This window comes from Alosa sapidissima, chromosome 2, assembly GCF_018492685.1.
Source record: "Alosa sapidissima isolate fAloSap1 chromosome 2, fAloSap1.pri, whole genome shotgun sequence".
Lineage (NCBI taxonomy): Eukaryota > Metazoa > Chordata > Actinopteri > Clupeiformes > Clupeidae > Alosa > Alosa sapidissima.
In genome coordinates this window covers 9671093-9695378 of record NC_055958.1, presented here as the reverse complement: position 1 = coordinate 9695378, position 24286 = coordinate 9671093, and the positions used below count along the sequence as shown (strand labels likewise).

Sequence of the window (24286 nt, the reverse complement as noted above, 5' to 3'; positions counted from 1 at the left end):
GATGTATGATTCCATGTGACCTTGACCTTTGACCATGTGACCTTGAGTACCTGATCAGTTCATGTGGCATAGTGATCAACTGTGCCAGGTTTGGTAAAGATCCTTCAAAGTGCTCAAGTGCTTTTTTATTTTCATGAAATTATATTAATATTGAATAAGAGGTCTACTTAAGAGGCTGTAAGTTCCCAGATCCAAGTTGCTATCATGCAGAACTATATTCTAGACATACAGAAAACATATAGTAGTCGTGGTGACCCCCTTTAGCTCATACACTCACTATAGGAAGAATAAGTGCAAGCGGTATGCAATGAACCAGAGGAAGAATTTACAACAGTAAATGCCTACACACATGGCCGGCGAAGCAACAGCTATTTATGGCAGGCGACCGGCAAAATCGAATAGCATCTATTGAAGTGAATGGGGAAACACACACGTGGAACGATGGGGCAACTGTTGCTATTGTATAGTATAGTAGTATATATACTTTTTTGATCCCGTGAGGGAAATTTGGTCTCTGCATTTAACCCAATCGGTGAATTAGTGAAACATAAACAGCACACAGTGAACACACAGTGAGGTGAAGCACACACTAATCCCGGCGCAGTGAGCTGCCTGCTACAACGGCGGCGCTCGGGGAGCAGTGAGGGGTTAGGTGCCTTGCTCAAGGGCACTTCAGCCGCGGCCCACTGGTCGGGGCTCGAACCGGCAACCCTCCGGTTACAAGTCCAGAGTGCTAACCAGTGGGCCACGGCTGCCCCAATGCATCGCTCTAATCGGCCCCTTTCTATTTTCAGGGTGATTTTGATACGTCATAATAGAAAATAGCTGTCTGGTCAGTGTATCTCCACTGAATCGATGGGTGATCGTGTCACCAGTAGTGTGTGTAGTAAAGCGATTAACAGAATTCCAGTTTGACTGTTGCATCGCTGGCTGAACGTGACAGCCTTAAACCTTGTTCATTCAAAAGCAGACTAACAGATGTGCAGTTAGGGTTAGGATAAAAAATAAAGCTGATTTAAATGATAAGGGGTGGGTGTGATACGAGAAGGGCCATCACCTGTTGCTATGGCAGGAAGTACATTTGGAGAAACAAGTATTACAAAGGTTTCTCTACATACACAAAACATTTGGGCAGATGGAAAGGGCTTGTTATAACACTAAGAATTTAATAATAATAATACATATATTAAAAATCCGGGATCAAACAAGCACCCCACTGTCAAGGGAGCACACTTACTCAGAATCTGTGGTTGCGGCTGCTGGGTAAGAGATTGTCCAAACACAAATGGACTGGTGACAAGGGAAGAGGAAGAAGGTTTGGCAGCTTGTTCAACTGAAGAGGGAGCTGGGAGGAAAGGTCCAGACTGAATAGAATTCAATATGGCACTCAGGCGGTAACCTGCAATATGGAAGACAATGGGAATACTGGAGCTTTTTCCTTCACCATCCTCCTATGGAAAGCACAGCACACAGACACCAGTCTGTTCCTCTCCTCTATGTGCAAATGCTTAACAGCTGCACAGAAAGAAGGGAAAGATGGTAGGTATTTGTGTGAGTCAGTGGATACATAACATGGACTGTATGCAAGGGCAAGGGGTGAGGGTGATAGGGTTCTGAATCTTTTGTGGCTTGACAACAAAACTACCAACAAACTGCCTGTTTGAAAGTAGTTGACTGCAAAATTCCAGAGAGACTGACAGTTTCCACTCTATCCAGTGCAACTGCAAATACCAAATGGCAAAGTGTACAAATAATCCGTAGGACTCTGGTATGGGAATGTTAAATTAACAACATTGCATACTGTATGTAATCTGAGAGGAGCACAATAACACCATGCTGACTGAAGTCACACTTGGAGCTAATGTGAGGCATTCAACATGAACTGAAAAAGCCCAGTGCAGTACTAGTTGTAGTAGCCCTCTTCATATTACAGAATATGGCACAAAATTACTGGTTAAAATATGTTCAGTGATGATTTGAGGTAAATATCCTCAATAGGCATCATTCCTCCTGAAACACGATGAAATTAAAAGCAATTGACTCATGTATACCTGCATGCCTTTGGTATATCAAAGTGAAGCAAGAAAAAATGTCAAACATCATTTCTTGTTTATTTTGTTGACACCCCTACAAAAAGATTATAAACCATTAGGTTCTAGTGATTTAAAAATGACTATTTAACCTGTGCAACCTTAGTTAGCATCACAGATCTTCAACCTTGTAATCAGTCATTCAGGCTGGATAAATGTTGTTCTCATGTTTGGCATCACTGGGGGTTTGGTATCAAACCTTGCCTGACGTCATCATAAAGAAAAAAATATAAGAGTATGTTAAAGGTTAAGACTATACAACCAAGCAGCTTGAGTACAGTGTAACAACAGCTACAGGACTACTACAGACTACACTGACTACATGGAAAATCTACCCCCAGACTGAACAGAAAGATAGTACAATTGGCAACAAAGAGCCAAGGAAAACTTCTAAAAAGGTACAAGCTGAACACCAAGGTCAAGGTACATCAGTGTCTGATGGCACCATCCATCACTATTTGAACAACAGTTAAAAACCCAGGAGGACTCCATTGTTGAAAGAAAAACCTAAAGAATTTGCTAAAAGGCATACTGAAAAGCCATACTGTTTCTGGGATAATGTTCTTTGGACTGATTAGACAAACAAGCTTTTTCGCATATCACATCAGCTCTGTGTTCACAGGTGAAAAGGTTCAGCTTTCAAAGAAATAACTGCTGTGAAACATGGCAAAAAAGGCTTGGCTTTGTTTTGGGGCTGCATTTGTGCAAGGCGCAATGGGAGGTCATGTCCATGCATTAACTTTGGTTGTTATCATCATCATATTGTCAGAGCATTTTTTTTTTTAAATTGGGCTTGATTTTCAAAAAGCCTGTTTTCATCTTCTCATTTCACCACGTGGACAGTTAGCAGGATTTTTAAAATGTTTACCATATATCATTCTGTACCCACTGTGATTATGATGTTGGCGCCGGAGATATGGCTTCCGTCGCTCAGTGTCCTCCTCAACTTTGCGCTTTTTCATATTTCTAGTGTTATTCTCACATGTATTAGCAACATGTCAAGCGCTAATCACGTATGACAGACAGGCGCTAATGGATATAAGACTTAATCTGACATCTGCAAACACTTCTTGGGACTTTCACTCGGATGGTTACCAAAGTTGTTTACCTGGCTGTTTACCTTGGTTACCTGGGAAAAGACGCCGCCGGAGGAAAAGAGGGAGATGAGCCAGGGTCTTGGTGAAATTAAGAAAACGACAGCACCGTCCTCCGCTTCCTAGCAGTCTCCTTGCTACGTACAGTCAACGTACAGCGTACAGTCACTCGATAACAAACTGGATGAATTCAGAGCCAGGCTGGTGTTTCAGCGGGAAATTGAGAACTGCAATTAATTTGTCTTTACTGAGACATGGCTGGACCCCTCAATATCAGACTCTGCCATCCCACCCGAGGGCCTCTCCATTCATCGACAGGACAGAACTACTGACTCGGGGAAGAACAGAGGAGGTGGCGTGTACATCCTAATCAACAAGCTGTGGTGTGTGGATGTGCAAACATCATCGTCGGGGTCAAGACGAACATCTAATGGTCAAGTGCAGGCCCTTTTATCTATCCAGGGAGGATATTTTTGTCGCCGTTTACATTCCACCGCAAGCGAACACCAAATGGGCGTTGGACGATCTATATGAAATCATTGATCGGCAGGAAACTTTGCATCCGGAGGCTACTTTCATTGTAGCTGGTGACTTCAACAAAGCCAACCTCAAGAAAGTCTTACCGAAGTACCATCAGCATGGACTTTCCATCTCGATTTGAAAACATCCTGGATCACGCCTACACGTCGTACAGTCATGCCTACAAAGCCCGCCCAGCTTTTGGCAAATCGGATCAATCCTCTGTCCTCCTAATGCCAGCCTATAGACAGAAGCTGAAACGGGAACCGCCTGTGATTCGCTCAGTACAGCGCTGGACAGATCATTCAGATGCTACACTGTGTGACTGTCTCCAAACAACAGACTGGGAAATGTTTCGGGCTGCCGCGGATAACATCAATGATTACACTGAAATTGTATCAGACTACATTTGCAAATGCATAGAGGACGTTGTACCGCAAGTGACTGTACAAACTTTTCCCTAATCAGAAACCATGGATGAATGGAGAGGTCTCTTCAGCACTCGAAGCCTGGACATCATTGTGGTAACCCTAGTGAGTACAAAATAGCCCGTAATGAACTAAGCAAATCCATTAAATTGGCCAAGAGACAGAGAAAAAGTGTCTTGTTACACAGGATCTAACACCAGGCATATGTGGAGTGGGCTAAGGACCATCACTGACCAATGACAAAGGAAAGAGCCACAGAGCAGATGCGACCTCTGTCTGTCTTGCAGTGGAGCTGTCGCTGACCTGTGACCTGTCGCTCTGACCTCTGTTGTGATGAAGTGCTTTGAGAGGTTAGTCTAAGACCACATTACATCCTGTCTGTCTACTGCATTAGACCCACTCCAGTTTGCTTATAGGTCTAACAGGTCTGCTGTAGCTTTGGCCCTGAATACTGCTCTCTCTCACTTGGATCAGAACAACATGTACGTACGGATGCTCTTTATCGAATCAACACCGTCAACACCATAGGACCATATAGGCTCATCATGAAACTGCAAGACCTGAACATCAGTCCCTCCATGTGCAGTTGGATACTAAACTTCCTAACAGGCAGGCCACAGGCAGTACGGCTAGGTAACATCACCTCCTCCAGTCTAACACTCAGCACTGGTGTTCCACAGGGTTGTGTGTTGAGCCCCCTGTTGTACTCACTGTTCACGTGATTGTGCAGCCACTGGCCGCTCCAACACCATCATCAAGTTTGCTGATGACACCACCATAATTGGCTGCATCAAGAATGGCCTACAGAGCAGAGGTGGCAACAATGACATCTTGGTGTCAGGATAACAGTTTGCTGCTCAATGTAACAAAAACCAAGGAGATGATAGTCGATTACAGACGGCTGCAGGGAGAAGAACACGCACCCATTCACATCGGGAGTGCAGCTGTGGAGAAAGTCAAAAGCTTCAGATTCCTGGGTTTAAACATCAGTGAGGATCTGAGCTGGACACACCATATTGGTGTGGTCACAAAGACAGCTGGACAGCAGCTTTTCTTTCTGCGCTGTCTGCGAAAATTTGGCATGGACTACAAAATATTGACCAACTTTTACCGCTGTACAATTCTGACTGGTGGCATAACAACATGGCCCAGAATCGAAACAGCACTGCCCAGAATCGAAAATCGCTACAAAGAGTTGTCAGATCAGCACAGCACATTAAGTATAAGTATATAAGTATACTCTTTTGATCCTGTGAGGGAAATTTGGTCTCTGCATTTATCCCAATCCGTGAATTAGTGAAACACACTCAGCACACAGTGAACACACAGTGAGGTGAAGCACACACTAATCCCGGCGCAGTGAGCTGCCTGCAACAACAGCGGCGCTCAGGGAGCAGTGAGGGGATAGGTGCCTTGCTTAAGGGCACTTCAGCCGTGCCTACTGGTCGGGGTTCGAACCGGCAACCCTCCGGTTAGTCCGAAGCGCTAACCAGTAGGCCACTACAAGGCTGCCCATTACAAGGACTGAGTTACCATCCATCCAGGACCTCTACAGCCAGCGCTGCAGAAGAAAGGTCAAGCGTATAGTTTCTGACCCCAGTCATCCCAGCCACTGTCCTGCCTTCTGGCAGACGATACAAGAGCATAAGGACCCGTACCAGCAGATACAGGCATAGTTTCTACCAGTAAGTCATCAGGATGCACTTAGAAGATGGCACTTAGTTTTTTGTTTTTTGTATGTTTTTTTATTTTACTCTTGAAGTTGAATGGACACTTGAGCACAAGGAATTGCAATGCCGATAAATGCTTATTTATGAGTACATGATAATAAACTTGAACTTGAACTTGTATGTGAGGATCATCTGTCCAAAATGTGTTCTTGTTGCTGAGTTTCTTTATTGAGATAAGATTTTTTAAAAATATTGTCTATAAATCCACTGAATTTGTACTGGATCAGAAGAACCACTTTGCACCACATGTGGTGCTCTTTTAATACAATGGAAGTCAATGTAAGAGTAAGAGAGTTACTAGTTTGTTGCACGTATCCAATCTAAACACTCGTTTTATGGTTCATAGTTAAATTGCTCCAAATAATTATTGCAACATGAACAACATGCCTTATAGGGCTCTATTGTGCACACCAGCGCAATTGACTTTGTATACTCGCACATTTGTCTTTCCTATTTTGCAGTCAGCGCATATTGGAATTTTCCCTCCAGGTACATGTGCGCCCACGGGGGCGTTTCAGCGAAAAGAGGGGGCGTGTTCCGGCGCAAACGGTCCCTGTTGATATTTTGCAGTTTCAGAAAACAATTCCGCCACAGACTGAAGTCAGGGGCGCAAATTCAGATGTTATTTTAGGGCGCATGCATGGCCACAGGCCTGCAGAAATAAATGCTATGCACACCGATCTACAGACACCCTGTGCACAGATGGAAACATTCAAAGCCTTGATAATATTTGTCCATTTCCCGGTTTTGTCTGTGCGTTAGTAGCCTATATAGTACATCTACGCCTAATTACGACCTATTAATTTGGACAACTTTATACAGCCCTATAAAGGCTAAAGTTACCTTTAGTTTTGTTCCAATTTACCGTTGTGTATGGCTTTAAACATTGTGTGCGCTTTAACATCAGCCTATAAGCATTATTCCAGCTGCGCTAAGGTTTTGACAAGCACCACAATTTTGCCTACCTTGTTGTAGCCCATCTGAAATAACTCCAAACTTTGCTTTATTCTCAAGGCCTTGAAGTCTTGAGTTTGTGAATTCGCTTAAATAAGCTTATTATGTGCTGTTAACCAGCAACCATAGACAGTAAAAGAAAGCAGCAAGTAGCCTTGGCTACAATTTCTGTAGTTGCTGCGTCCATTCATTGTTATTCTCTCTCCTGCTCAAACAAAAGTTGTGCGTGCATTAAGTTGATGATAACGTGTTTACAAACTCTACTTTACATAAAATATTGTAAATAGCCTATTGTCATGCAGTTAATGGGATACTGTGCAGAGTTGGAAAGGTCAACTTAGAAACTGTTTCTGTTGCCTGATGGTAAGGTACAGCCGTAGCTTACACCTGCAGGAGCGCTTGCTTGGGCACCTGTGTTGCGCAATGCACTTTGCTCCTCTCATCTATACGACGCAGTTCCCATTTCTCCAAACCATACATAATTACAAGGACAAATATTGCTACACGAGGGAAATCAGTGTGGTGTCCGATGTGAAAAAATAGGTATAAATCTAGCGTACACATTTCCACGAATCACGGATGTGTTGATGACATAAATTAGGAAATATTAGAGGACTTAATGAGACGTGATGTTATGATGTGATGAACTGCATGCCAATGCCATTTAACCCAAATGCCCCAGCAGCAGCACGGGAGAGGAGAGCTTATCTGACAGATCTGCATTGTCTATACTCTATAGTGAGGTAGATTACATTGCAAAAATATCACCATGCATTCATAACCTCGTGATTCAGTGAGAGTGATCCCAAAACATCGGAAAGTGACATTTCTGTATTACATTTTGTCAAGAGGAAAAATCAATAGCAAACCGTTTCCAACGGACTATAGCGCTGTGAACCGTTCCTGGCTGTGCCTGGCAATTCTGCCATCATAACAGCAATCCGCTATGGAACAAGTGTGCCTGTTGTTAAAGGGAATGTGAGATGACGCTCTGATTGGTTTATTGCACGTTACACCCAAAACACACCCATGATTAATGTAGCTACTTCAGACCACCCCATTTTAGATTTGCGTCGAGCGCAACAGTCATGATCCCGCCGGTAAAATAGAAACAGCGCCCAAGATCCGCCCACAAAGCGATTTGCACGAAGTCAATTGCGCTAAAGTGCAAGATATAGCCCAGAGTGTTACTGTGTGGTTACTTCGTGGTAACAGAATTCACCCGTACTTGGCAAAGTACTGCACAGATTTCCAACATTTCCGTAATATCTGTGGAAAAGCAGGGGCAAACTAGCATACAAACAATATCAATGGAAAATATAGAATTTAATTGCAGTAATGCCTCTTTCAATGCAGTAAATCCCTTAATGTTTTTCCTTCACTGAGGATACCATTTGAGGGAATCTGTGCAACACCCTTAAGTAAATTCCTTACCTGAGAAGAAAGTGGAAGTGGGTTAACAACAGTTAGCCTACAGTTCCCTTCTGGCTATAGGCTAACTTGTGTAACCCACTTCCAGTGAATTGTGCTAAGCTAGGCTAACGGTGTCACACTGAGTTATGCTGAGATAAGAGAAGGGTATGCATCCTCTTGTCTGACTGGGGTTGATGACAGATCATTTTCAAAAAAGTTAGTGTGTTCCTTTATCGGACATGCTTAAGGGAAAAACTTGTTTTGTGCAATTGACCCAAGAGACTTAAAATGATTGAAATCTCTCGGTATTTCATTAGGAGAAATAACTGAAATGTAGACACAGAGCTCACCAACAAAAATTAAGCGGACAGAGGCGCTTGAATGCATCACCACTTCTCAACATTAGTCTCTGTTATCCACGTCTATTTATGTCTATTTAAGAAGGCCTTGATTTTTTCCCCCTAAAATTACAAACTTTGAAGGATTTTAAGGATCAAGGAATATGTATCTAACTCTGTAGAAAATGGTAAAAACCATTTGAAGTTCCATTCTTGGTTAAAAATCAGCAAAAAAACAAACATTTGCTTTTACAGCAGTGCAGTGATCACTGGCCAAGCTCTCTCATTCACAGCTTCTCTTAACCTTATATTGTAAGAGCACTATATTCAATGCTCATGAGTGACCATTTTCTTCATGTATGCCCTCTATGGATTATTTATTAATAATCCCAGACGTTCGGAGGTTTGATGATTCTGTATAATGACAACTGCCAATGGCAATGGGTTTTGTGCTTCTGATTTAAGTCTTTTATCACTCCGTGTAGTTCGTTCACTTATCGCAACTTCATTTAAAGTGAAATTCAGAAAGGAATAAGTTGCTGTGCAGGTTCTATTTGTGTGGCGAGCTGTTTATTTATTATTGAAGCCAGTAACAATATAATTTTGAAAGACACATTGTGTGTCTTTCTTTCTGCAAGGATGAAGCAAGACCCCTCCGTTTCATGAATTCTACAATTAAATAAAACTGAATTCAAATTAATTAAATGTTGCCAAATTAATTGGATATTGTCAATGTAATCATATTATGAACATCACCTTGCATCACTTCAGCTTGTTTGTGTACTGATTTGTACTCTCATTCATATTAGGACTAGTTATTTTAAATTTGTTCAGATTCTTGATATTCTTTAATCCTGTGATTAATACTCATTATTACTGCTCTCAAGCAGAAGATGGCCTTAAGATGACTCAACTGAGAGAGAGTGTCCTGAAAATAACCTGTTTCTCTCACCTTTGTTGCTGGAGATGCCATAGTCGAAACCCTGAGCCCCACTATATCCTGTAGATCTATTAAAAGTCTGGACTGAGAAGGGACTAGGTGGAGCTGTATGTGTTCCATGGTCAAGCAGCTCTGCTGAGATAAAGCAAAGGATAATTAGTCCAGCTAACATGGACTACGTCCTTGATGAGAAATGCCATTCTGATGGGTCTTACCTTCTTCATTACATAGATATTGATTGCCTCCTCTGTCCTGAGCAAGCGACCATGCTTCCCCTTCATCATTCTCACAGAACTCTACAACGCTGTTCTTATCAAGCTGGACCCATGTGCCCTCAGGGTTCACCACCTGCCACACAGACAACAGCATTTTTTCGACCCCACAATCTAACACACACACACACAAACACAAGCACATTCCTACATAATGGTGCCCATAACAGTACACAACTATCTGAAATCTACTTTCAAAATTCTAACCACACACAAATTACTTTGTCTAATGAAACATCAGAATTGTGATGTCATTGCAAGAATAGGAAATGAGAAAGTCTGCCATAGTTTAACACATCACTCATCATAAAGACTCAACAACAAAACAATTACAACAGCAACTCAGTAAAACAGTATTGACACAAATGGTTATTGTGTTCTATCAACTTTGAAATGGCTATTCTAGAAAGACACTGGTGAAACATCCATTTGATTGTGATTGAGTGACAAGAGGACATCAGAGACAGCATGACCCATCACATCCCAAGAAACATATACACCATTGTGACATAATTGAGCCAGTCTGGGGAACACAAAATGTGTGTTAAGATGGAGAGATTTTGGGATCAGATTTAGATCAATAGCTTAGAATTAGCAAGATGTCACTGTAGCTGCAATACATATCATAGATGCCATGCATCAGGTAAAATTAAAGAAATCCATTCACCCAAGTCACTGCTGGGAGTATAAGCTGCATAAGCCAGGACTCTTGATAGACAAGTGAAGTGAGGCTTTTCAGTGAAAATTACATGATTCCTTTTCTTTTCCCAAGAGAGGAAATTGAGAGAGAGTGATACTACAGTGACTTCAGAAACATCAAGAAGGTCAAGGAAATGAAAAAAAGCAGTTTAGTGAAGAATATAGTTCTTATTTTGCAGCCACAATAATATATTTTGTTTTTTGGAGTCCATACCTCGCCTACCGCCTTGACTTTGTTCCCCAGAACTAACATTCCAATGGGGATACCCCTAAGGTTTGGGCAGCTTCTGATGTTGTGACCTGAGGGTCCCGTCTTCACTACCTTATAAAAGCCAGGTCCACCACCCAGGCCCACCCCGTTCTGCTCTTGAATTGTGGCCTCCAGGCAGGGATGGCCACTGGCCTCCTTAACAAATTCATCCGCGTGCATTCTGGTCTCCTGAAACACCAAAGTGCACAGGGTTAGTTCCTTTTCCAGGAAAGGAGCTGCAAGTTCAATCTGCAATCTGTCTAAAGTGCAAAAAATGTTGGGGATGAATATGATTTCAGAGAATTACAAGAGACTGGTATGCAAGATGGCAGGCTCTTGATAATGATCTGTTCAATTTTAAATTTTCAATTATTTGTCCTCACAGGGCAATTGGTTTTGTGGCAAGACATCACAAAAAGATCACAAAAAAGTCAGACAAAAAAATACTAATGAAATAAGACTAAGACAATAATAATGAAAAATACAGAGCTTTTCAGACAATAAAATACAAAAGGGTACCATATTTTCCGGACTATAAGTCGCACAAGACTATAACGACTATAAAGACTAAGACTTATTTAGAAATGTATTTCACAAAATCCAAGACCAAGAGACTATGTAACTGGACACATAGAGGCCAAAAAGATTGAGGATTCTACTGGGAATGTTGAAGACGGGCGAAGGAGTGAAGGGCCTGACGGTAATTGTAAAGCAATTTACACAAGATTCACTGAACAAAAATGCTGATGTGGTACATGAAAATGTAGCTAGAAATATGTGGAAAATGCAATGCAATCAAGCATTTTGGGGGATGTGGAGGCACAAGCCGGCAGCAGAGCAAATTCTCGGGAGGCTACCTCCGAGAATGAGAGAGAGAAAAAGATGTGCGTTTTAAAAGAATGTGCAAACTTTCAATGACGCATACTAAAGAAGCTACCCTTCACACCTTTCTTAATACTGTTCACATCTTTCTTAATAGTAATACTAACCCACTCTATATCTCTCTTTCTTCCCCCTTACCTCACTTGTGAGGTAAACCATTACCAGTCATCAGCCATCCTTGTGTCTCATCGCACCTGAAGTACCATACCTATGACTGCCCTACCATCGCCTGTTGCTGTCCCCTTGCCCGGACTCCTGGCCCCCGCAGATAGTGACCCACACTGCAAAAAGTGATTTCTTACCAAGTGTTATAATCTTATATTAAGATTCAAAATCTAGTTAGTATTGTCAAATTGTCTTAAATCTTACATGTTAAGATATATATTTTTAATCCATTGGCAGATAAATTTGCTTGCCTAAAGCGTCCGGCGTATGATTTTGATAATGTGTGTGCGCGTGTGTCAGTCAATCGCAACAGTCTGCATATCGGGGGCAGCCGTGGCCTACTGGTTGCCGGTTCGAACCCCGACCAGTAGGCACGGCTGAAGTGCCCTTGAGCAAGGCACCTAACCCCTTACTGCTCCCCGAGTGCCGCTGTTGTTGTAGGCAGCTCACTGCGCCGGGATTAGTGTGTGCTTCACCTCACTGTGTGTTCACTGTGTGCAGAGTGTGTTTCACTAATTCACGGACTGGGATAAATGCAGAGACCAAATTTCCCTCACAGGATCAAAAGAGTATATATGGACCCTTTCAAGAGAGTTCCATTATCAGCATCATAGTTGGCCCCACAAGACTTCCTTTTTAACATTCCATATGTTATCTTAATGCAGAGGAAGTAGATTGGGGCCCAAATAGAACGTTCAAGCATTATTTTTGTTTTTATTGATGAAAGGGTCTCTACTTATACTATATTAATCTTTGCAGCTTACCTTACAGTATCTCTGTAAACACTGTTGCAATACCTCGTCATATGCCTCGTTTTAACGGTTAGGGCGATGCAGAAGAGAAAGTCATCATTCTCAAAATAACCTATGGCTGTGAGTTTTGTTTTCAAATGTCTTCATTCATGTCTGGATAACGGGTGAGGAATGTCTACACTGCAAAAAATGATAACTTACCAAGTGTTATAATCTTATATTACAGGATCATTTTGGTATTTAGCCCTTTGAGTCCCTTCTCTGGTTTGTTTTGGATGAACTACAATGGACACCGTTCGTTAACGTTCGTTTTCAAAACTGTGCAACTCACTGAGTGGTTAGTGGTGTTCGTTGATTATTAAAATCAAATATATCGGCGCAATGTATGATTTCCAGCCGTGTTATTTGCTATTGTGGAAACCTCACAACCGCATATAAACTTCCGCTCAATATTTGAGCCTGAAGCATAGACGGTGGCGCAGTAATATCAACGCGCAATGAGTCTTCCAACAGAAATCAATAGGATTTTACAAAATGCCAAATAAAACACAACAGAAACTGTATTTCGCTATGCTACTTGTTTTGGAACATCAACATCAACGCCCCTACTAGCTTAGCTTAGCATGTTAGCATGTTGTGATTACTTGTGGCCTGCGTATTCACAATGAGTACAAATGGCAATGCAGATTAAGACGAGGCGATTTCCCAGGCAGGTATTGACTTGGGACTATATTGGGGCGAAGCACAGCTACTTAGGCACAGGGATTGTCCGTGCTGTGGCGAGAGAGACAAGGCACTCATGTGTTGCGTGACATCTCTGTGCCCAAGTAGTAGTGCTTCGCCTGTGCTTCGCCCCAATATCTTAAATCATAATCTGTCTTGGTTAAATTTTATAAAATATTTTTTTTTTGCAGTGCACAGCTTCCCTTTAACATCTCTATCATTACTGACAGACATTATACTGAAAGAAGCACAAATAGCCCAACATTCTAAAAAACTCTGCACCATTAAAACACAGCGAGAAGTTATCCCTTTCCAACATGTACAACACATGGAGCTATGTGCCATCTTTGAGGAAAGGCTTTTACTTACGTTCACAGACACAAGAAGACTCCGGCCCAAATGCTGGTTAAAAGACAGGCACCAAGCTTCAGAGTACCCATTCATGTTGGGAACATACTTCTTTACTGTCTCTTCATTCAGCCTGAGCCACACACCATCATCATTGTGGATCTAAAAGAAATGAGCAACAGAACAGTGCCTTATGCTCCTGTGACTGCCAGAAGACCAGCACAATCCTTACCCAAGATTCCTGAGAAGTGACACAATTGGTTTGTGACTGTGCGCTTTAAACAAACAAAGGAGCTACATTTGTTGTGTGAGTACATTCATTGTTACCTTTCTGGGTTCACTGTATGCATGCAGTGATTTCACTCCCAGTACAAACAATGTAATTTTGACCACAATTCAATTTTGACCACTTACAAAAATAAATATAATTTACTTTGGAGTTTCCTTTAACCAAAAAAAATAGAAAAGGGGTACTTCTGGAGTCACATGACTGCCTTTTCTATTTACTTTTATATAACAGGAAACTGTTAATTGATCGAGTTAAAACTACATGAAATGATAGTTATTTATCTTGCCAAAACTAAGAAATGTAATCATATAACACCAATATCTTAATGCTGGCTACCAGTAAAAGTCTGGGTTGATTTTAAGGTTCTCCTTTTAACTTTAAAGGCCATTAACTGGACTTGCACCACACTATTTAACCAAGCTTATTAGCCCATAGCGTTGAGTAAATTTATCTTGATAAATCTTGATAAAATTAGGGATGCACGATATATCGGCGGCCGATATATTATTGGCCGATAAGTAAAAAAAAATGAAAATATTATTATCGGTCCGATAACAGAATTCCGGCCGATAATTTGCGGCGATATTTTTTAAAGCCCTAATTTCCGGACTAGGCATATGTAAGGCCCATCTGGCTACACGTCTTCCTCAATGTAATGTCAGCGGTATGAATATATTTCACCATTCTAACAAGATCTGTGGATCTGCGTTGAATCTGTGCATCCCAAAATCCTCTCGTGAATGATCCGCCTCTTTAACCTTAGCAGAGCGGAGCCCAGCCCTATCTAGAGCCATCTTATGCTGGTATGTTTGCACTTCACCGTGCTAGTCGAGGAAACAAATAAACAAACTCTTCGGTGGGACGAGTACATAAGTAGGCCTAGTTCTAAGTTGAATTTTAGTAATATATTTGCATTTCGTTAGCTTGGGTTTTGTAATATTACCAAGAAAATATGCTAACCATTCCTGCTTCAGTTCCAGACAGGTCATCATTATAAGTTAATAAAACCATTGGGGCGTAGCAGCTTTATTCAGTTTATGAGTGTTTACTCCTACAGTGGGCAGTGCTTCGACTTGGCCAGCTTCCCTCGTGGTCCGCGCGCGGGATCATGCGGCATCACGCAACTTTAATTTGTATTTTTCCAGTGACGCTGCAACGACGCTGCAACAACCGGCAGGTCTCAAGTGAGCAGGGTGTCTCGTAAAAAGAAATGGAGCTGGAAAACCCTACACAGACTTCACTACAGACTTTAGCAGACTGGTTTAGAAATAATTTAATAGCCAGAAATATGCCTGCCCTGCCCTAATAAAGAAATATTTGGTTAACGGTGAGTGAATACCGTTTGCAGCCGTAGAAGAACATTCTGGTTTTCTCCGAGTGCAACGATGATAGACAGACATCATTTGGACAAAATATAGAGCATATTAACCTCCGTTGCTCAGCCAAATGCCTTCCTGTTACATCCTGTTATCACGGAGTTACAGGCGATAAACTATTTTTGATGGTCACAAGTTTACTTCATTAGCGTTTATTTCTTTGATTATTAAAGAGTGTTTTTCATTTAAAGGCTTGACTTCGTGCTTATTCAGAAGAGCATTTAGTGCTCTCCCCAATCCCAGACGTTCACATTGCACGTTTGTTTGTAATGGATGCAACCGCGAGATACGCTTGTTATAGGCGCCGATACCGTGGGTGCTCCGTCTCTCGGGCACCCACTGAAAACATCGAGCACCCACGTGTGCCAGCTTAAAGTCGCGGCTAAATTTACATTCATTTAAAATCAAACATCGCAGTTTATGTTAAATTCAGCATCTCTCATAATGTGATTGGATATGTTGCTGTCAATTACCTACTTCATATACTAACCACCAATGAGAGTGTCTCTCGTATGAAAATTCCTGAAACTTCCCACCTGAAGAATTAACGCAAGGCTTTGTCGGGTCTTCAGCCCCGAATGTTTAAAATGTATATAGCCCTGAATATCATTTTAAAAGTAGTCTGACAAAGTTTATTGTTTTGTGACACAGCTAAACACTGGTACCTCATAGAACGTCTATAACATAGCCTAGGTGGTCGCAACTCACAAAAGTAAAGCAAATAGAAAGAACTCACGCAAATCTAGCCTACAACATGCAGACAGCTTTATGTGCAGGGGAGAGAGAGCGCGCGTGCGCACTGTGCTTTATGATTGTTGCCTTCTGATGGTATCTTGCTAATTCACTTAACTGCATTAGGTGACACAAATGGTATTGCCTTTATCTTATAACTCCTTGTCTGAGCGACTACCAGGCCTATGGTTTTTAAAAGTCAGATGTTCCCTGACAAAGATATTCGAAAATTAAGAATGTTTATTGACTTGAAAAATACACAAATTTTTGCAAACTCCCTTCATTCAACCCTTGAAGAAATCGCGGTCTGGTGCGCTATGTAGATCGTTTCTCGTACCATTTAATTTCTCAGAATTTAGGTCTACTAGGCCTACAATAACGTCATCACCAAATACATCTTTTATTTTTAGTTGATCAACCACAAAGAGTAGCATAGGCCTACTGTGCACAGTGCACTGACGACTGTAGCAGCCCAAGGTAACCCAGTTGTTGTAGATGAGAGGCAACCCCTTGTTTCAGATAGCCTGGACAACATGTTACCTGGGTGTTGCCTACGTTATTAATTAATGGTAGCCTACAATAGTTCATTGATTCACGTAACATATTAGTTTGCTCAAAGAGTAGGGAATCAGGATGGAGAGAGTCACGCGTGTGTTGCTTTTGCGGGATCGAATCCAGTTTAATGCTAGTTTTCAAAACATATATTTTTTACATGTCTTTTGTCCGAGTGGCTGTAAAGTAGCCGAGCGCTCATGGCGTATGAAAAGCGACTTCAAACCGCCTAAAACAACTTGTTTGTGAATGTCTGACAACTGCTGCAGCGCATGCACGCGCAAGGAAACCAGTAGGTGGAGAAACCAGCAGGCACACAACACCGGAACGATTTTAAGGCTATTTCGCATAGGCTACTCAATGGTGCTATTTCACACGCATTATAGCAACCCCCACTCACCGGGGTTAGGTGGAAGGTGTTAATAGACGATTGGCGTAGCCTACAGTGGACTAGGGCTGTCAAAATTGCTCAAAAATGACTTTTGAATATCCCCTCTAAAATAAACACATGTATTCGAATATATTGGAATATCTAGGCTATATTATTTGCGCATTATGTCAGTGACGCGCATCATGTCATCTGTTTTTAACTTTTTGTATGGTTATTGCTTGACAGGGGGGATCCCAAGCAGCTTTCAGCCATAAGGCTTTTCCTAATTCACCTGACACTGATATTCAAATTGTTGAAACTATTTCGGCATAGCCTATAAGCAGTTTAATTAAATGTAATGTTAGTTGTAAACAAACGGGCTATTTGGTGAGGCTTGGCCTCACAGATGCGCTTGTGCCTTAAATCTTCACGATAGGCCTATTAAAGGACAATTCCGGTGTGATATTGACCTAAAGTGTGTTGAAACATGATACCGAGTGTGAACGTATGTCTCATAGGCCATCTCGGCTTGTCCCCTGCACTCCAAAATCTGGCGCTAGTTAGCCGATGCTACCAACAGCTTTTTCAATGGTGGTGCTTCGGCATCGGGCTAGCCATGCAAATAAATCACTGTTTTACACCATTTACGAGGCTCAATGCATCTCCACACTTCATTGGTAGACTTCCGAGGGCCCTGACATTTAAAATGAGACATTGAGAACTTTGAAAAAGCATTGGTAGTTTACTTACAAGACGATTTATACAGACAGTATCTTCACAAAGTTTAGCATTTGCAGCCATCTTGAATTTAGTCACGATAAGTCGAGCGACGAGTAAGAATAAACAGGTATGATAAGGGATCAGATTCCAAAAATAATTCTGTGGAAATGCATGGATACCAGTTTCTTCCAGTAGCAGCAACTGGAATCCATGCATTTCCACGGAATTATTTTGGAGTGCAGGGGACAAGCTGAGATGGGCTATGAGACATACGTTCACACTCGGTATCATGTTTCAACACACTTTAGGTCAATATCACACCGGAATTCTCCTTTAACTGACCGCCCGATTCACTTTGGCTGGGGGCCATCAGACATTTGTTCCCAAGGGTCTATGAATTGTTAATCCGGCCCTGCCCCCAACGAACGCAACTTTCCACCTCTGAGACAGCTGAAAAGAAGTCTAGAGGACTCCTAACTCACTAAGACTTACTTACTGTAGGCTGCGCAAACCACAGGCCTTTTTTTGGGCAAGCCTGCATTCGAGGCAGGCCTTCTGTTGAAGAATTTTATACAAATCCTGCGCTAACACTAATCCTCCTACCCCCCGCCACCACAGCTGTGAATAGTGTGGCATGCTCACGCTTTATGTCTCCTTCTTGCAAACTAGGCCTATAGCCCAACCATTTACGTCTTCAAAAAATAACAACTTGCCAGATATGCCGTCATATCTTTGGGCTTCATTCAGCATTTTGTTCTTCCACTGGAAATGACTCATCTACATTTGCTGCCTGCTGCATCCTTTCTGTTTGTATTGTTTAGAAAATGTTTGACGTTTATTTTTCAATGGTGGTGCTTCGGCATCGGGCTAGCCATGCAAATAAATCACTGTTTTACACCATTTATGAGGCTCAATGCATCTCCACACTTCATTGGTAGACTTCCGAGGGCCCTGACATTTAAAATGATATAAAAAAAATAACCTGTCAAGCAGTCAATTGACTACATTGCAGTCAATAAGTAGGGCAAATTACGAAACCAAAATGTGGGTCATAGTTGTCTAAGCCTCTGCTGTGAGGCCAAACCCATGAACAAAGACGCATTGATATCTATATAGTTTTTTTTTGGCGAAACAAGCTCACAGCCGAACGAGTCATAGCACTGAAAGGAGAGGCAACTGGCATGTGATCTCCCCACGGGCCAATGGATGTACAAGTTTTCTCCTGTGCCTACAATATTTAATCCAGTGTTTTGTCAAGTTGCAAAATGCTATTCGTTTTTACGAATTTTTATGAGAGTATGAAGTACTTTTTGTATAGGGTACTATCTTAATTGCTTTATACTCAATACTTGACCAATGGCTATTGCATCTGTCTATTGAAGGTGAGAATGTGGCATGTGATCTACTGTGTAGGCTTCATAAAATAAAATAAACAGATTGCTAATGGCCTACAAGCTCATCTGGGGTGCGTTTCCCGTACAACTACGGAGGTTAGCTTTTTACTAACAGGATGCATCGTTCAACTAACATGTAAGTTACGACTGTTTCCCAAAACTGTCGTACTTACATAGTACTGTAAGTTTGGACCATTATAGTTTCCAAACTTCAGTAGTCTGGACTAAGGTGGTTAATGACGTTTAGTAGCACGTGAACGGGCACCTGCACATACTTCTGTGGCTCATTGCGTTAAGGCCGGCAGATGACAGCCGCCGTTGCACAGCAGTTACCAGTCCCCTGTCCCCTTGCGTAAACTAACAAGGACCCCCCCCCCCCCCCATGAAAACCAAAGGCTACATATTCTCAGCTGACTCGTCAAAAAGTGCGCACCACCTTATTATTATCTGCAGGTGTGTGACTTTTACTTACGTGCACATGGCTGCAAATTGACTTTTAATTTATGTATTTTCTGCCTTGGGCATTTTAAAATATGGATGTATGGTGGTTAGAAGTGTAAATATCAATTAGAAACCTAAATATATTTATAATTATTAATTTGCAAACAAATAACTGGCGTCAGTGACGTCTTTGACATGAAGATCCCTGGAACTAAGCTTCTACTAGCATTCTACCACAGGTCGAGAGGTGTAGTTGTAACTACACAACTTTACGATAGTGGTTGCGAACGTTCGTTGCTACTATGGTTTTGGGAAACACTAACATAGTGTAACGATGCATTGGACTATGTAAGTTCCAAAAATGAATGTAATTCTGCGGCATAAAGCAGATGTATTTGTTTATTGTACAGAAAAATAAAAACTACATTGCAGTCAAGAAGTAGGGCAAATTAATTTACGAAACCAAAACGTGGGTCATAGTTGTCTAAGCCTCTATAGCGTAGCCTGTTAAAAACGTCGCAGAAGCCTAGGCTACAGATTAATTCTGAACAGTTATTTCTCTACTGGCTCAATTATCACACCACTGTTTTGATTTGCGTAGTTGCGTTAACCCAACACTGACAATAATGTAGACAGCAAATTTCGATTTCCGTTACCACCGTGTAGTCAAGCCTTAAGCCACACCCAAGTAGCCTAAATCGAGGTAAATCGAGCTTTTTCAGAAGGGGCGGCAGGCAGAGCAATGTACAGTGGCAGAGCGACATACAGTGGCTGAAAGTGGTACTAAAGTTTCACGCAGCTTCACGCCTCGTAATGCGCGACTGAAGTGGCCATTTGAAAGCGATGCCCACTGTAAATGAAAACGATTCAAACTGTCGCTAGCCATTCACTCCCAATTCACTGACGTCAGGTTCACTTAAAGGAGCCACACATAGGGCTAGGCTACTGTTATTTTGTTGACTGCTGTACCATTAATGACTATTATGAGTTCTGTCCATCATTGGTGGTAGGAAAATTACTGCAATTAAATGATGCTTATTAAATGCTGTCCCCAAATCACTTTTCACAAAAATTTTTCAAGAGCAATATTATTGGCTATCGTATCGGTATCGGCCACAACAAACCAATAAATATCGGTTATCATTATCGGCCCTGAAATTCCATATCGGTCCATCTCTACTTAATTTAAGAACACTTTCACTTAGGTCAAGTCAAAATCATCTTTCGAGAGAGCGCTAGGTAAGTCTGTTCATACTAAAAACAATACCAAATAGAGTTTTTGATCTTAATATAAGATTAATAACACTTGGTTAGATTTTATTTTTTTGCAATATACGCCGGTACGCCCTCTTTGCTCTCTTAATGCCGCCATTCCATCTTTTAAGAAAAATCAGCCCCGTCATCAGCCTGTCAAAGAGCATTTGTCTTCCATGCACCTTTGGAGCGACCTTCCATTATATGATAGGGAATCAAGCTTGCCAGGTCTCTCGCTACGGGCATGAGTAAGTGCAGTGCCAAGTTTGACGTTGTTTGGATAAGAAATGCAGAAGATATTGATAGTAGGGGATATGGCGATAATAGATCGAAGTGGGCGATATGGACAAAAAATAATATTTCAATATTTTTTGTGATTTTGACGATAACGATAATTAGGTGTGTTGTCTTCCCAAGCTTTCTTCAAAGAGTAGGTGGCATAGTTCACTTGTTCAGAAAAATACTTTGACAAAATCTTAAATCAAGTGTTTTGAATCCGGTGGGCCAAGCAAAAGGCTATAAACCCTGCTTTCCTCAGGGAGGGATTTAAAATTAGGCAGGTTTTGGCGAACATAGTTCTAACTTGTAGGTATCTAAAGAAGTGTGTTGATGGAAGGGAAAACTTGTCTTTTAGCTGAGTAAATGAGGCAAAATGTTTGTCAATGTACAAATCTTTTAAAACTACTATGCCTTTTAGCCTTGTGACACACTGGAGCATAGATACAGGTCCCAGGCCCCAGATACAGGTCCCAGTTCTTAATTTGCTGCCATATTTTCAAACAATTAAGAATTATTCACTTTTGTCTTTACAGGCATTCCAGGTGTTGAGAAAAGAAGAGCTGGAAGTGAATTGTCTTTGACATCTTTCTTTTCAATGGCCACCCACACAGGGGTGTTTGTTGAAATTTCTAAGGGCTTCTCTCACTTCTGTTGCATACACCTCCTGGATGTACAGAATGTATGGGGTTTCAATGTGTGATTTTGAGCGTTCCCCCCCTCCCCCATAAGTAATTTAAATAATTGATAATGTCATTTTGCAAATCGTTAAAACAACAACCACAATATTATCGCAGACAATATCTCCCACCCCTACAAGCTACCCCTCCATTTACGCACTGGACCCTCACTAGGCGTGTTCAAACAACACCTTAAAACACATCTATTCTCTGAGGCCTTTGGCCTCTGACCTACCCTGGAAATCCAGAGTTCTCGCGAGAGCACAATTTGAATTTGCTCAGCGAGTCAGTCTGGCAATCAGAAATGATGCTCATTACCCATGCCCTTGGAGCCGAGCTGCACCAATCACATCGCTGTATCAGATATAGGCGGGCCAGAGGCGAGCTAAACAGATGACGACAGTGTTGCAGTGTTGAAGTCCGGAATCAGTCAGTAAACATTGGTCGTAGTGTTATCCAACTGTGTGCAGTGATATTTTCAAATACGGCTACGGGTTTTCTACAGGAATAGCATGTTTGAACGGACACTGCACTAGTCTCTGTAAACAGTGATCATTGGGGTCCAAGCAGTTTTGAAATGTGTCACTTACGGTGACTCATTTGGTCATGAGTTTCAAGAAAATTGATGTGCATCCAAAGACAGCATGTTAAATTTGATAAACTTTCACAAGATTGGCACAACTATGTCTTGAACAGATAGCCTTCCATTTAAACAATAGTGTTAGAATTCCAAATAACACCACTACACCCTTACTACCTTTGTAATGCCTAGTTCTTTGATGAGACAAGTTTATTTCTTGATTATGAAACGTTTTTTTCTATTTATGTTGGTCAGGGATTCCATGTTTCATTGACTCAATTGTGCTTAGTAGTGTGAAAAAGTAGCCCCCCCTGACCCTTCCCACAACATTTCAACTGACTATGTTTCTTCTACGCGAACAAATACGGAAACACGCTTATATGCACACCCACACTAGCTTCTAACAATTTCAACCACACACAGTCCCGGCAACCATGACTTGATGGTCTGTGGGCTATGAGCTATGTGCTTGCTGTTAAAATAATATTGCAGTGTTATGAACATTTTATCATGGATATATAATGGTATTATTGATGGTCAAATGTATGTTGATTTATTGTTTCCATGTATGTATTGTCATGTGTGATTGTGCATGTGCTGGAAATGACAGGGTTGTGCATCTCCTGTCATTTTGGTATCTACCAATTAACGCTACATTGGCCAGCTTTATTTAAAGGGAGGCTTTTTTGCCTTCAGTAGGAGTTTGGATGAGTCTGGAGGGGTTTAGAAGAGGCTTGGAGAAGCATTTTCGATGTGTCAGCTTGTTTGAGTATTTCATTGAGAATTTTACTATTGAATAGAAAACCTGTTGAGTTTTTTGTTTGCTATTTGTCAGGTCACTCTTTTATTACGCACTGTAAATAAATCTGCACTACTTTTCACCACAATCCACATCTGCTTGCTGTGTCATTCACCATATCACCACCTCACAGTGTCCTTGCCACTACATCCTGTGTGAAGGTGGGCTGCTGTGCATTTTTCACAAGCAGTGCCACAAATGAACTGGTTAGTGACAAAAGAACCAGGCAATGTATCAGTGACAGTTTAAACTGCAACAGCTGAAAGGCAAACCAGCAATTTCTGGACACCAGTGTGTCAGTTTAATTGAGAAAGTTACAAAGCAGAAATATATTTGTTGAGGGATTTTATATTGAAAACATGTAAATGAGTAACATTTGAAAGCAATAATGAAAAAATTCAAGAACTATTGGGACTGTCCCATTATTATTGTAGGTGTACAGGGCTGATAGACAGGAAATTATCTGTGCCTGAAATTATCAAATACATTCAAAGACAATATAGAGAATAGCCTTTCTTGACATCGTACTGTACATGGCCAAGCTCAAGCCTGAATTCAGGCACCACGCCTGAACTCTATCAGGCCTGGGTGTAGAAGCGTTATTAAAACCACAGATCCCAATATAGAACCATTATGCTTCTAAATAAAGAATATTCAAAAATATGTATGGAATATGTCAAGTAAAAAAACCTGGTGCTCTTTACCTCATCAATAAAAGTGATGGTGCCATTGACATGGACTAGGCCTATCTGCTCACTTTGCAGAGATGGGTGGCTACGCACACGCAGGCCTGAACTGTCCTTAGCTACAAATTTGCGGACCTGAAAGAATCAAAGAAAGGAAACAGATGAGACAGACTACTCAGACAAAAAAGCAGAATAAACTAGCACTGACCAACACTAACAGGGTGTAATTTGAGCTGCTCTAAAATTCTGCTCAAACCATGAATTTATTAACCATATAACTTGTGTGTCCCATGCAAAAACAGCTCATCTAATAACATCTAACCAAATGTTATTAATCTTATATCAAGATCAAAAAAAATCTAGTTGGTATTGTTTTTGCAAATGACAACACTTGGATGATAACCTTGCTTGGTTGAGGCTCTAGTTTTGGTTTCACCATCTGTATCCCTGGAGGAATCATGCCTTTGGGTGGGTCCTTCACTTCTACTTCAAGCCCTGCATCTAAAGAAGCAGATAAGACAATGACAACTGAGAAAGAGA

General features: G+C 41.4%; 1 protein-coding gene across 14 annotated transcripts in view; it reads right to left on the bottom strand.

The window, feature by feature from the left end:
* The window catches only part of mycbp2 (MYC binding protein 2), a 301458-nt gene that overhangs the window by 107683 nt on the left and 169489 nt on the right, over window positions 1-24286 (bottom strand). For 6 of the 14 annotated variants that reach the window (XM_042066141.1, XM_042066068.1, XM_042066086.1 and 3 more), the window contains 7 exons: window positions 24150-24247; window positions 23765-23881; window positions 13619-13759; window positions 10692-10916; window positions 9722-9854; window positions 9519-9641; window positions 1238-1399 (listed from right to left, as the gene is read on the bottom strand). In XM_042066141.1, the coding sequence (XP_041922075.1) occupies window positions 1238-1399; window positions 9519-9641; window positions 9722-9854; window positions 10692-10916; window positions 13619-13759; window positions 23765-23881; window positions 24150-24247 (999 nt within the window). The remainder of the gene's footprint in view (window positions 1-1237; window positions 1400-9518; window positions 9642-9721; window positions 9855-10691; window positions 10917-13618; window positions 13760-23764; window positions 23882-24149; window positions 24248-24286) is intronic. The other 8 variants (XM_042066120.1, XM_042066148.1, XM_042066110.1 and 5 more) reach the window with 4 other exon arrangements.